Source organism: Aquila chrysaetos, chromosome 16 (genome assembly GCF_900496995.4).
Source record: "Aquila chrysaetos chrysaetos chromosome 16, bAquChr1.4, whole genome shotgun sequence".
NCBI classification, from domain to species: domain Eukaryota; kingdom Metazoa; phylum Chordata; class Aves; order Accipitriformes; family Accipitridae; genus Aquila; species Aquila chrysaetos.
Genome location: NC_044019.1, coordinates 4,037,549 through 4,050,964, shown reverse-complemented (window position 1 = coordinate 4,050,964; position 13,416 = coordinate 4,037,549). Strand labels below are relative to the sequence as shown.

The 13,416-nt window shown below is 42.2% G+C and overlaps 1 protein-coding gene across 4 annotated transcripts; it reads left to right on the top strand.

Moving 5' to 3' along the window:
• Positions 1-22: 22 nt before the first annotated feature.
• RHCE (Rh blood group CcEe antigens) lies at positions 23-13,356 on the top strand. 4 transcript variants are annotated; one of them, XM_030038326.2, is made up of 11 exons: positions 23-139; positions 3,189-3,224; positions 4,400-4,586; positions 4,811-4,961; positions 5,635-5,776; positions 8,478-8,638; positions 8,950-9,087; positions 9,329-9,459; positions 10,372-10,451; positions 11,585-11,658; positions 12,273-13,356. In XM_030038326.2, exons 3-11 carry the CDS (start codon positions 4,420-4,422, stop codon positions 12,297-12,299), a joined length of 1,071 nt encoding a protein of 356 aa, XP_029894186.1. In that variant the 5' UTR covers positions 23-139; positions 3,189-3,224; positions 4,400-4,419; the 3' UTR covers positions 12,300-13,356. The 4 variants fall into 4 exon arrangements, with proteins under 4 accessions (XP_029894186.1, XP_029894184.1, XP_029894182.1 ...); XM_030038324.2 differs by lacking the exon at positions 23-139 and adding an exon at positions 1,055-1,164; XM_030038322.2 differs by lacking the exon at positions 23-139 and adding an exon at positions 1,146-1,164 and having other exon boundaries at positions 3,186-3,224.
• Positions 13,357-13,416: the final 60 nt, after the last annotated feature.

The window sequence follows — 13,416 nt, the reverse complement described above, 5'->3', positions numbered from 1 at the left end:
TATCCATTCGGAAACGGAAGAAGGAGGGCTCAATTTCCTCTGTCACCGTAGCACTGAAGTACCGCCCCTCACACTTGATTGACAACCTCTCTGGCAAATAGGCTGTTGGGAAAAGGAGAGCTAAGTCTCAGGTGCAAAGGTAAGTGGAGGCAGCTTACGGTGCCCTGTGCTTCCCCCATAGCGCGGCCCCGGGCTGATGGCTCACCAGAGGGTAAAAAAAAAAACACCTCAGAGTGACTGACGGACTCCTCCAGCCAATAAAGAACGCACACAGCAGAGTGACAAGCGATCGGTCCAATCGCGGAGCAGGAAGCTGGGGGGGGGGGGGGGGGGGGGGGAGACTCGGCCTCTCTTTCCCCGATCGGCCCAAAGACGGACGATGGCTGGAGATGGTCCAATCAGGGGCCATGAGGGACGCCAGCCTTGGGCCAATGGGAGGCTAGTCCCTAAGGGAGGCCTGTTGGGAGGGGTGGGTGTTCAGCCAATAGGAGGCGAGGGGCGGGGAGGTTCCCATCGCCCCTGCTGCCGCCCGGGCCTGCCTAGTCACGGCCGGGCGCCGCCGCCGGTTCAGGGCCCGCAGCCCGGGCTTTGGGCCTCCCCGCTCCGGTGGCCGCTCGACAGAGCCCCCACCCCAAGGCCTGTGGTCCCTTTTGGACTGTGGATAACCGTGAGGAAACCAATGGCGGCCCCCGAGCCTGAGGGAGGCCGCCAAAGCGGCTAGGCCCGCCTCGGCCCCGCCGGCCCTTTGGCTGACGGGAGGGTAGTGGTGCCCGGGGCGCCCAGCGCCTCTCCGTGCTGCCCTTCTCTTCTCCGGCCTCGCCCGGAGCTGGGTGGGGTGTCATGGACCTGCCAGGCCTCTCTGGGGGTTAACGGGCCTCCCTGAACAAGGGTTACGCGGTGCTGGGCTGAGTCTGAGGAGTGTGAGTCCCGATATGGCGTTAAAACTGGCACAGAGGAGTGCACCTGAGGCTGGTGGCCCCCTTGGCTGAGCCGATGGGGATATTTTGCTGGTAGTGGAGCTCTAATCTGAAAGTTATTTTGTACTTCCCCCTGTCTGAGATCACTGAGCTTAGGTCTGGTCTTTCTGTCCGTGAGGGAGTTTAGGCTGGAAGTCTGAGCATCAGTGTTGGCGGTGTGGCATGTCATCCTGAGGGAAAAACATGGGTAAATTCCTAGCCTTTGGTGTATTTTCCCTGAGTGTTAAAGCTGACAGCAGATTTGGTAACAAGTGTCAAAAGAGCTAGTTGTGTTCATTTGACCATGGCAAAATGGTGGAAGGAGTTTTGGGTCATTCTTACCCTGGGTATGAGTCCTAATGGTTTGTCTTGCAGGAAACAAATGAAAGCTAATTAGATATATTGCATTTATAAACCACACAAAGACACTGCATCAGTTAGCTAAATCAATTCTTAAATTGCTGTTTCAGCTATTATCTTTTTCTTGTCTAGAGAAAGTTCACTAGGTGTTCTGGTTCTGTCTGAATTACCCACGTGATCACAGAATTCCTATAAAAAGGAGCTGAATGTAGATCTTCCTGTATCAGGATTTTTCTGAAGTCGGGGCAGCACTCTGCATGTCTGGGAAAGTCCTTTGAATGCTATGTAGGAGTTTCTGAAATGGGGGTAAGGATACTTAACGGTTTTGTTAGGCCTAAATAAAAGCTGGTAAAGCAAATTGTAACTGCATGTGAGGAAGGTACAAGTTACCACCACAAATGCAAACCTTTCACAGATGGCTTGAAAACTACTATTGTGCCATACGGCCTGGGTTTGCAGGAGGAACGTCCTAAAATACAAGTGAACAGGAATTTTTCTGCGTATGTGCTTGTCTGACAGATATTTCTGTCACCAGTAGGTGGCTTTCTACCCATTTGTACGCATTGTTATTATCTCAACCACCAGCGTGCAAGCACAGCACTGAGTTTGAAATGGCCTCAAAGTAGAAAGTCTGAGGCATAATTACAGTACTTTAATCTCCTGGACGACATGAACAAAGAAGCGTACAGTTTACCAGAAGCACAGTGAATACTGAGAAGATGGTAATGTTCATATTATGGATTCATAAATTGTCCTCAACAACCAAATAATCTTATCTAACAAATTATGACATCTGTGCACAGCGATATACTGAACATAGTTAGCTTCCACCATATAGGCCTGCTTATGTGCCCAAAATACTAGTTCTAGTGGCTCCTGGTTTAAAAAAAACCAACAACTAAAAAAAGCCTTTGCCTTACCAAAAGGCTCAGAACCTGTAAGGCAACAGGTACCTTGTAGCCACAATGTAGTAATAGAAGTTGCTACACTTCTGGATGAAGGCTAGGTCTGAATTAAAGAATCAGGAGGGTGTAGGTCTGTGGTTTGGTTCTCAATTAAAAACCAGCAGCACACTGAACAGTGCTGTCTGCCTGCAACTTCCCAGCCTGGGGATTACCAAGGCCTTCCAGAGTGTTCACTGTAGCTGTTTCCATAGCCATAGTATAACCAATAGACCAATCTTACAAGTAGCATCAGAAATGCTACATCACCTCTGCATGTCCAGAGATTCTTGATTCCCTGCTGTTGGGTTGTATTCATCATGTATGAGAAGGTTTGTCGTGGGACATGGATGTAGAGCTATAGTCTAACCAACCCGAGAATCACATTGAGAATCTCAACAGGACCTTCCCTGACCTTTACATGAAGGGATTTGGGTCTCGGATGGATATGAGCAATGTAATTAAATAATGTTTTTGCATGAACTTCAACATCCTGTTCTTGTGAGTCCATGTTCTTCTTTACTTGCCATTTAGCTGATACGTAAGGCTCAACAGCAGCCAAAGTACTGTATGGGTGGTATCCTGGAGCATTACAGTATTGACAGCTTGATATGTCTGTGTTCATGACTACTTTTTGAGTTCAGTCCATGTCAGTTGTGGTAAGTTTGGGCTCCTGACATGCCACAGATAAGGAGCTGTTCCTTGCTGACGCCTCTTGGGCTTTTTATCGCTCTGAGTTTTTATTCCTTTCCCCCCACAACTCCTCTTCTATTGGTTTGAGGTTACTGGAACATTTTTATAGAAAAAAATATTAATGTAGTCTAGGGCACAATGCCTTCTAAATACCGCAACTTCCGAAGCAGCGTGCCGTGGATAATCCTTTTTCTGGAAGTTGTTTTGATTATCCTCTTTTACTTTTTGTTCTCAGATGATGATGATGCATCCGGATCGACCAACTCCTACCCAGGTAAGATTGGAAGTGTTGCTGTGAAAGGAAGGGTTAATGCCTGCTTTTATTTTGCAGTGCAATAGAGATGGGATTCAGCAGGTTTGTGTAATTGTTAGTGAGAAGTAGAATGTTTTTACTGCCCTTTAAGTACCCTACCTTGCTATGTATGATGTGTATGTTGGTCTGTTTTCTGCTGCCTGTTTGTGGTAATCTTGACTCCTATGAAGGTAGCAAGCTTCTATGAACAACAAAGCTTCTGAGGGCAGGCACTGCTCTATGTTAAGCGCCTACGTCTGTGAGGTCTTGGCATGTGAAGGCGTTGTTGTGCTACAAAGTAAGAATTCAGGATGGCAGTATTTTCCGTTTGAATGGTTGATGTAAATAAATGAAGTTAATACAGTGGAATTAAGGGTTTAAATATATTCTGGAGATTTATTTTGTGCATTGATCAAAGGAATGTATTAGCAGATTATGCTATAGCCATAGTGTGTAATGTATTTACGGTGTTGTGCAAATATGAGCTGATTAATCCTCATGACATTCTTGTATTACCCTCCCAGTTTTATAGCTGGAAAAATGAGACCTACTTACTAGCAGTTTAATATTTTGCTATATGTAGAGGCTGGCACAACCATATGAGAATGACTGTTAGCATGTCCCAGGGGACAATTCCAGGGCTACAGACCCAAGAGCTTATATCTTGGGTGGCCTCTTCCTTTTATGCAATGGTGCTGGTTTCCATATTAAACTCTTTCTACTGCTGTTTCTGTTCCTTCTATGCAGATGAGGGCTTCATACAGGTTTCTCTTTGTAACTTATTTCTTCCCTAATGCCCTCAAGGAATGAATCAGCACTAATTCACAGTAACTCTCCCTGAAAAGTCCAACTTAAGCTCTTTAAATTCATTAAATCGATGTCCAAATTTCATTGCTAAACGTACTTAATTTCTGTTGTGCTTTTTGACCCCTCAACCCCCATCCTATGGCATCCATTCTGATTACTTTGTAAAAATAAATTCAGCATCAAGGGTATTGGAAAGCAAGCTCTGGAATTCTTCACTCAATAATAATGGCACCTGAATTTTTATCTGAAGGCTTCTTAGTTAATTGTGATTTTTTTTATTAATTTTTTTAACCAGAAATCCAATCTACATTAATAATGTCAGTGCTGTCTTGGTCTTTTCTGTCATGCAGCTTTTCAAGATGTCAACCACATGGTGATTTTTGGATTTGGCTTTTTCCTGACATTTCTGAAAAGATACGGGTTTAGCAGCACTGGATTCAACCTCCTGATCATTGTACTTGGTGTACAATGCTCTGTGCTGATAGAAGATTTATTAGTTTTGCTTCTTCAAAGGGAATACAAAGATGGTCTGCAAAGGTAATTAGTTTCTGTTAGAATTGGAATAATCTAGAACTGCTGATTGCTCTTTGTGAAGGATGATGCCTTGTTATATGGACCTATTTGTGAATTAGCATAGTCATATTTGCAGACATTTTGGAAGGCTTTGGGTTTTTAAGTACATTCTACTGTCTGTCATTCTTTCTTTCTTGGCCCTGGTGTGGTCCTGATACAGAATTATTTTTTTCTTTCTTTTATTGCAGAATAACAAAGGCTGCTGTGAGTATGACTGCTGTGGTCATCTCCACTGGAGCTGTTCTTGGGAAGGCTAATCCTGTGCAATTAATTCTGATGGCAGTTGTGGAGATAATAGCTTTCCATATGAGCAGATCGATCAACACCACATTCCTGCAGGTACTGTAGTATGATTTCCAGGCACATGGAGGAAAATTTCACTGGGACTTTGGAATGTTGCCTTTTGGTGGTTTGTTAGTGCTCTGCTGACAGGAACATCAGTGTATTTTATCTCATCTCAGTTAGACTGTGGCCATGTTTTCATTAAGAGATGAAGCCTGACTTAAGGACACGGAACTCCAAACCCGGCGCACTCTTTATCTATATAATTGCCTATATCTATATTCTTGGCCTTAAAGGGTGAGCTGATCTGATGGATTGGGATGTAGTGCATTTGGCCTTGCCCATGCCCTGACCATCCCCAACACATGAATGAAAGCCTTGACCTATGCTAAGGCACTAATCGCCTTTAAACTTTACCCCCTCCCTGTGTCAGTTCAGTCTGGAAGATTTCCAGTGTGAATGGTATACCAGCCCAGTATGGGCAGCAGAGTCAGACTTGCATTTAATGTACAATGTAAACATACCCCAAACTCTGTATATGAATTGTGTGTTTATGTGCTGCACTGAATTCAGGTAAGTTAATCTCGCATAAATAACTCATGCGTAAACTGAGGGACTGTGGAAAGAAATTGTTTATAGGGAGGTTACATGAGCAACTATATCAGGAACTGCACCAAAGGCTTCCTGTGGGATGAAATAAACCACAAATTTGATTTTTCTATTGATACAGGTTTCAGACAATATCAGCATGATGCATGTTCACCTGTTTGGAGCGTACTTTGGTCTGGCAGTCTCCTCACACTTCTCTGAGCCATCACCAAGGACTGAGAAGAATGCGAGTACCCCAAAGTCGGATTTGTTGTCAATGTTAGGTAAGGCATTTGCTTTAATGTCTCAGCTGGAAGAAGAGATTGCAGTAAGAACATAAGGAGTGTTTCTAGGGGCTGGCCACAGCACACTGAAGCTTTTGCATCCAAAGTGCATGTCTGAATGCAGCCAAGCATAGAAAACTGCTGCTGCTGTGGTTCGTGGTTTCTGACAATGAGTTGGTGAGTCTCAGCATGTTTCCCACCAGGCATATAAGCCACTCCTGCAATGGCTGTGGCTTAGTGTGCTTTTGTCAGTCTCAGCATAAAGGCTATGCCAGGTTAACCGTTCCCTCTCCCAGCTAAGTTGTCCCCTTTGGGCTTGTATAGGCGTATTGGTAAGGGACCTATGCACTAAAGTTGAGGTCATTACTTGTATTTCAGGAGTGCTTACGGTTCCCGGCTGCGGCCAAGGCTCGATTTTGTTTTGCAAGGTGCTGTACAGAGATATAAAAAAAGGCAGTCCCTGCCTAGTAACGTAAATGAAAAGATAAAAGCCTGATGAAGGGTGGGGAATGTGATACAGACAGGCACACGAGGAAGGATCTGAGTGATGATAGGCTGAATGTATAGGAGTTCCATTCTTTTTCTTAAAGAAGCAATTTGGTTTCTTTATGATCATCACTTCTGTTATGTAACTGCCACCAGCTGAGCTGAGATCTTTCTGCAAAGGCCTACACAGTCTTAATTCTTGGTCAGTCTTTGCCCAGTTGAGGGAAAGAGAAATTTAAATGCTGCTCTTTTGAGTCCCTGGAGTTCTTGGTTTGCTGCGGAATTCAAGAAGATCAGTATTTTAATCTAACTCAACAAGACACTGTTAAGCCTTTATAATTTTAGTGCAGCTTGCTACAACCAAGTGCTTGCTATTTGGAGTAATCATATTGCCATGTCTTGAATAATTCCTGACATAACATGGGTAGAAAGGAGCAGCTGGGCAGGCAAATTCCTCACAGTTCCTTTTTGCATCCTGCTTCTGAGGGCTGTGTGAAGGGTGCCGAGGTCTTCACCCGCATTCGGACTCATATGGTGACTGTTTTATTTCCATAGCTGAGCAGATACTCGTAAGAATGCTTCAGTGGCATCAGTAGATACTTTTGTGTGTGTGTGCATGACTGACTAATCAATGGAAATAAGATTGTCATAGTATGGACCATTCCACCAGTCCTCACTGCTACCATAGGTTTTGAATTGCCAAAATGGCCTCTCTTGTCTGAGAGGCATGGTTATCACCACCTTGGTGCACTGGAAGGGTGAAAATTAGCAATGGAAATTGGATTTCAAGGAGCCAAGATAAGCTTGTACAAAAGCAGTAGCTGCCAGGGTTGCTAGAAGCCGGAGTTAACCATTGTGCTGTGTAGTGACAATGCCTGTGTCACTTCTTAATTGACTTGAACAAGAACACTTCAAGTTTTACTGTCAGGTGAATTGCACAGGGGTCTGGTAACCTCTGTAGCATGGAGAACAGAACATTAGCTATGGAAGTTGACTGGACAGCAAAAAATAATGACTGGACAAGGCAAAATAAACTGTTGCTTGTTTGTATTATCATCTGTGCACTGAGCTATGCTTAACTCAGGGAGCAGAGGCACAGATTGCCATGTGTGGTCCAACTAGACTTAGTGGGAGGCCACCTACTTCCCTCTGCTGGTTGGAATTTCATCTGTGCGTCTGTATCCGTATGCACATAGAAAAAGATGTATCCTGCCAAGCAGTGAACTTGTTTTATAGAGGCTGAGATTCCTAAATGCTGACACTTAGGGCCCAGGTTATAGAAGCACAAGAACCTGTTTTTATTCCTATTGTTAGCAAAGCCTATGTGGTTATGAAAGTGTGACACCGTGCGGTGATCTTACAGGAGGAAAGTCAATTGTTCTTTTGGATCCATATACTAGGGAGTAGCTATTCGGTAGGTAACTTTTTCACAAATAACAAGAAAGTTAAGCTGTGTATGGCTGAGTTGGTGAAGCATGATCACCTCAGCTCCAGCTATTGGTCTTTAGCTCTCCCCTGGCGTAATCCTAGTAGAGGTAGAGAGGATTCTGTTCTTATAATCCAGTTCATCCTCTTTTTCTCTTCAAACCCTGCCAGGAGGCAAGACAACCAGTACCAGCTGTACTGGCAGCCAAGGTAAAAGACATTCCAAAGGGGACTTTGTGTTTCTTTATAGTGATTTGTACCATCTGAGCTGTTTTCTCTTCCTCCTTGGCTTGCTTTCATTCTCTCTTGCAGCTGGTTTTGAACAGTTATTCCACAGTTCCATGAAAAAGAGCAGAAATTTTGGCCAAGGACATTGGAGCAAGCCCCTCATGCCTGTGCAGAACAGGCAGGATGCTGATCGTTTGGAAATCAACAGTGGGATTGTTCCCATTTGTATCTGAACCTGCATTTAAGGGGACAATAGCACAAAGCTGAAGTTAAAAGGTTTTCTTGAATAGAGAATCCTACCTTCAACTCTGCAAAGGACCAGCCAGATGCCAGTAGAGCTGTGCTTTGGCTGTATGTTTGACATTACAGTGGTATGTTTCTGGGAAGGTGTTGGTATAGCAGGTAACTCTCAGGGCTGTCTGCGTTGTGAATTGTTATACTTTGTTTACAACATGGGAATTATAGCAAATGCAAAATGCGGGGTGGAGCCCTCCAGAGACAGCCAGTGATGGATTCACTGTGTTAGAGCAGGTAATGATAGTTGCTTGTCTTTGTCTCCAAGGTACTCTCTTTCTCTGGGTATTCTGGCCAAGCTTCAATTCTGTACTACTTGTGGAAGAGAAGACCAAAGCAATCTACAACACCTACTTTGCCCTTGCAGTGAGTGCTGTAACTGCCTTCGTGTTGTCTCTTCTGACCGCAAAGGATGGAAAATTCAGAATGGTAAGACATGAGAGAAAATCACTGCATGGAGAAGATATTTTTCTGTTCTCTCAGTAATACACTGGAAGTATAATAGCTATTAAATAAAAACAAGTCCAGGTTTTCAGCCTGACAGTCATCATTAGCCTCCCAAGCAGAACACTGAAGCTGTACCTTAGAAATTATGTTCTCAGATTGTAATTTACAGTATACAGTGGCCCAAATTCACCCTAAAGAGATTGTGCTTGCATGAGAATAGCAATCTATGATACTGAGCTCCTGTAAGTGATGACCAAATTCTCACTCCATGTTTTTGTTGTTTTATTTTACAGACTGATATCCACAGTGCAGTACTAGCTGGTGGGGTCACTGTTGGTTATGCAGCACACATTATCGAGTATCCTTGGATTGCAATGATTTTGGGTCTGCTTGCCAGTGGGACAGCCGTATTAGGATCTTACTGTTTACAGGTAATACTCAAAACCTGAAATTGTTTTTTGTATAAGCTGTATAAATTTCTTTTCCAATGTAACATAACTCGAGGGAAACCTCTCTTTCAGAGAGATTAAAGCTAGGAAACCCAAAGTCTTTTGAACAGAGCGCAGGATTGCAACTTCAAAGACCAAAGTTCGTTTTCTAGGTCTGCAATAGACAATATGCTATTATCAACTTGTGTTTCAGTGTATCACTTAAACCTTTTCTTCCTCCCAGAGATGCCTGCATCCTGCTCTCAAGATTCATGATACCTCTGGAATTCATTTCACTTTTGGCTTGCCTGGTGTGCTTGGAGCTCTTGCCCAGGTTGTTCTCTTAGTATTAAAAGACTGGACCAAATCACCAAGGTACATAAATCACTGCTATTAAGTAATAAGCTTAGCTAATCATTATTGTCATGTTTCCTGAGAAGAGTCCTTACACATACAGAAAGCCAGAATGTCATCACAGATAAATCGTTTTATACCAGATAACCTAAGATAATCTCTGAAGTCCAAAAAAGTCAGGAACAAAGACTTTCAGAGTTGAGCAGAGTTTGGATCAAAACTTTAATACTAGCTTTTAGTCCTGTTTTCTGTCTCCCTTTTTATTTGATATTAAATACAGCAGACATAGGAGATGAAGGCTGGGGATATGCATCCTTCTAAGACTGATTTTGGCTTTTGTGATGTGTTTTGGGGAGCTTTGTATGCTAATACAGGGGGGGCAGAAATCAGCATTTCTCTTTGAATGAGGCTTTAACTCTGAGTCAGGGGCAGGAATGCCACTTTGGACTAAAGCCAGTCTGGACACTGAACTGGAAAATATACTTAGGGAGATACCCTGCAAAAGCTGAAGGGGTCAGTTAAGAATGTTCTCCATAGGTTGTTCTCATCTGGCACTGGCACCTCATTTTTGCAAATCAAGCTCATGTCGTGTCATACAAGAAGTTCTCTGATTTTCTGTTTACACAGGAATGAATCGCAATGTGGCATAAGGGCCTTACACTTCTCGTCATATTCTTATTGAAACAAACAAATTTAATGAAGTTTTAGTACCATAGTGATGGTTTCTAAGGGCAAAATATGTCCTCTGAAGTCTGTATTAGGCTTCTGATAGAATCTCTTAAAACATCTAACTGCAGCTGCAGAGAGATTTGAGAGTAACAGAATTTTTATGAGAGGTTTTGATGTAAAATGCTGTGTAGATAGAGATTCATTAACAGTCTTAATGCTAAATTCAGCAACTGTAAAAGGTGAAACACTTGTTTTGCTTTTCAGACTGGATTATTTGGTCATGATTCCTATTGGTGCCTTCTGCCTGACCATCAGTGTTGCCTTGATAACAGGTTTTCTTACAGGTCAGTATTGAAAAACATGTTTCAGTAATATCTTCCTCATTTCCTCGGGACAAGGGTTATGTCATCTTATTGCACCTGCTATCATGCCAGTGCAACCCCTTGCAGAAAGAGGCCAGTTTAACTGGGGCTCTGAAATGTGTCTGTGGGTGAATTAATTGTAGAAGCCATGGAAACATGAATGCCAGGGACTCTTCAAAGCCAGACTTTTGAAGAAGAGATGTATTCAACATAAATAACCTATTAGCACCATTCTTTCATTGGTGAAGTTTATTTTAATAGATGCTTAACAGTTGCCTTCAAATTTCAGACAGGAGATGTGTGAGGATGAAAGTATTTTTACATTTGGGTATTGTCTCAGTGACAGAAAAATGCTGTCTAGAGCTTGTCACTTTTTAGGCCATTTGGTATAAATCTGCAAAGTTTCACAAATGTCAGTAGCTTGCTTGCATCAGCCAAGCGCTAGGCCTTTGATCACTAGTGGTTTGCAGTCATCAGGGCTCCTGTGTTTCCCATGTGACATACTGTTTTATGGCAGCTGCTGTTCTTCTACAGCTGTTAACTGTCTTGAATAAAAGAGAAATGGCAGATGAAAATTGCTGTGTGATACAATCTAAAATAATTTTGATTTTTTTTGTCCTTTAATTGATCTGAAACCTCTGCATTACCTTCAGTGTAATTAAGAAGTTGAGCTAATCAAGCAGATTTTTAAAAAACATTCAGCTAAAATAATCAAACATTCAGTGTTTAACCAATTGTTTAAAAATCCAGATGTTTCCATCTGAAATCCCAAGCTAACAGTGCTGATAAACCCAATTGCTTTAAATACACAGGCATTTTTCATGCAAGAAGTCAATAATTTTTGATGTATTTTTAGAATCTGGCAGGCTGTTTAATGGTGTTTTACCTAGAGTAATTAATTTTTAATAACACAAGCCTTGATCCTGGCAAGCTTCTCTCTTTGTATTTAAGGTCAGCTTGAGTCAAGGGGCTCTGCTGAAGCATTTAGTTCTGAATGTGTATTTTGATCTATGTTACATTTGGATGTGTGTTACTAAGAAACCTCCAGTTACACACAATCTTCCCCTTTCCCTGATGTACACATTTATATTGGATATATGTGTTTTTACAAATAGGTGTAATCGTAAACCTCAAACTGTTTAAGACCATCCCTGTATCAAAGTACTTTGAAGACCAGTTTTATTGGGAGGTAAGTTTCAATGTAAAATTAACTTTGTGGGAGTATATATAGCACCTTGTTGACCTTGATGAAGAACTCTAGGTATTTGAATTAAAAAAAGGATAATTCCATTTTGGATGCCCTGTTTGAAATGGATGAACTGTTCCCACAGTTGATTCAGAGCCTGAACATTATAAATGCATGTAGTCTTCAGCTAAGATTGTCAGAGCTGTTGGCGGCCACAGGGCTGAAGTGAAATGATCTTGTTTGTTGTAACACGTAATCTTAGGTGCTCAGACATCCTCTGGGATTGACAGCCCTGGCCTCTGTGCTTCATACACAGTCCCTGAGGAGACTTGAGCAGCATCTGAGAGAGAGATTTTTAGAAGCCAGTGAATGGAATGGAAGGTGCTTTTTATGCAAACAGACCAAGCCTCCTGGCCTTCATGGGTGCAGAGCAGCTGTTCAGTCTGATGCACAAACACAGGCCTTGGGTACCTTTAGCTGCTGAATGTGATGCTATATCTGAATTACAGAAAAAAGAAATGGATGAAAATAAGCTTCTAATAAGGTTTTCCATTGCCTTTTTCATATGATGATTTGATGCATAAAATGTTCTGATACAAGAATGTTTGTCTTCACAGTTTCCCCATTTGGCTGTTGGATTTTGAATGGAGGAACCCAGATGACAGATTTGACCAAGATAAGCTTTTCCTGTTTGTCACTAGAGAAAATGAATAGCTACAATGGGTTGAAAGAGCACTTAAGTATCAATTCTCAGGCTCAAAAAAGCCATCCCAATGGCATCCCACAAAAAATTAGTAATAAACTGTTGTAGTTATTCTTCAAAGATACAGAGTGTAACTTTACAGGTGCAAACTCACGCTGCATTTAGCTCTTCTGCTTTGTTGGTCTTACCTTAAATATTCTTTTGTGGGATACATACAAAAAAGTTGGCTGCATTAATTGCTGTAACGGCTTATCAATAAAAATGCTTGGAAACTTTAAACTATTTTTAGCTCCCAAGTTTAAAAGCCAAAATATGTATTTTAAAGTATAATTTTTCAAGGAGTACATACTCATTCTTATCTAGCGAAGCATTCAAGTACTTGTTTTTAAGCTAAATTAATTCTGTTGAAGGCCTTGTTAAGCAAGGATTTGATGAGTAAGCTGGATCAGGGCCAGAACTCTGCATCTTGCCAGACTGAACTCTTTGAGTTATCTGACTGCTTAAAGAAAAATCTATAATTACTTGGCTCAGGCTAGCTATTTGGAAGTTCAAATTGCAAGAAGTTAAATTGTTCTGCTTGTGGATGGTGCCCCTGAAATCAATGGTATTTACTTGTATTCAAGGTTTGGCAGCAACCCTCAGAACAGCCTGTCTGTGCAGTGACAGTCTGTGCCACCATGGGGTCACAGCTGCCCAAAAGGCCCTGGCTGCCCTAAAGGCATAGACAACCGGAGAGACTGAGGGAATAGCCCTTGGTACTGCGTGGTACCAAGACTAAGACCCCATTTCTGAAGTGTTGTATGTTGAGCTGTTTTACTCCGAGACAAGCAGGAGGCTTTGGTGCATGAGCTAGGGCCTGACCAGGCAGAGGATTCTGTGCAAGCAAACCCTTGTTTTTAAATGGATCGTTATCTTCAGCGTTTCTTCTTTGTTTCAAACTAGTTGACCTAGAAAAACTCTTTCAAAAATGCTTACCTAATAAAAAAGTCAAAATTTGATTGTTTTTATTTATTCAGCATGCTTGCTTAAAAAAGAAGCAATGAGGAAAAATGTCATAC

Excerpts from the sequence above, each read along its gene's own strand:
- RHCE (XM_030038321.2), top strand. The coding sequence starts at position 3,089 with ATGCCTTCTAAATACCGCAACTTCCGAAGCAGCGTGCCGTGGATAATC. Across the intron at positions 4,962-5,634 it reads TCAACACCACATTCCTGCAG|GTTTCAGACAATATCAGCAT; the intron begins GTACTGTAGTAT and ends CTATTGATACAG. Across the intron at positions 5,777-8,477 it reads GGATTTGTTGTCAATGTTAG|GTACTCTCTTTCTCTGGGTA; the intron begins GTAAGGCATTTG and ends TTTGTCTCCAAG.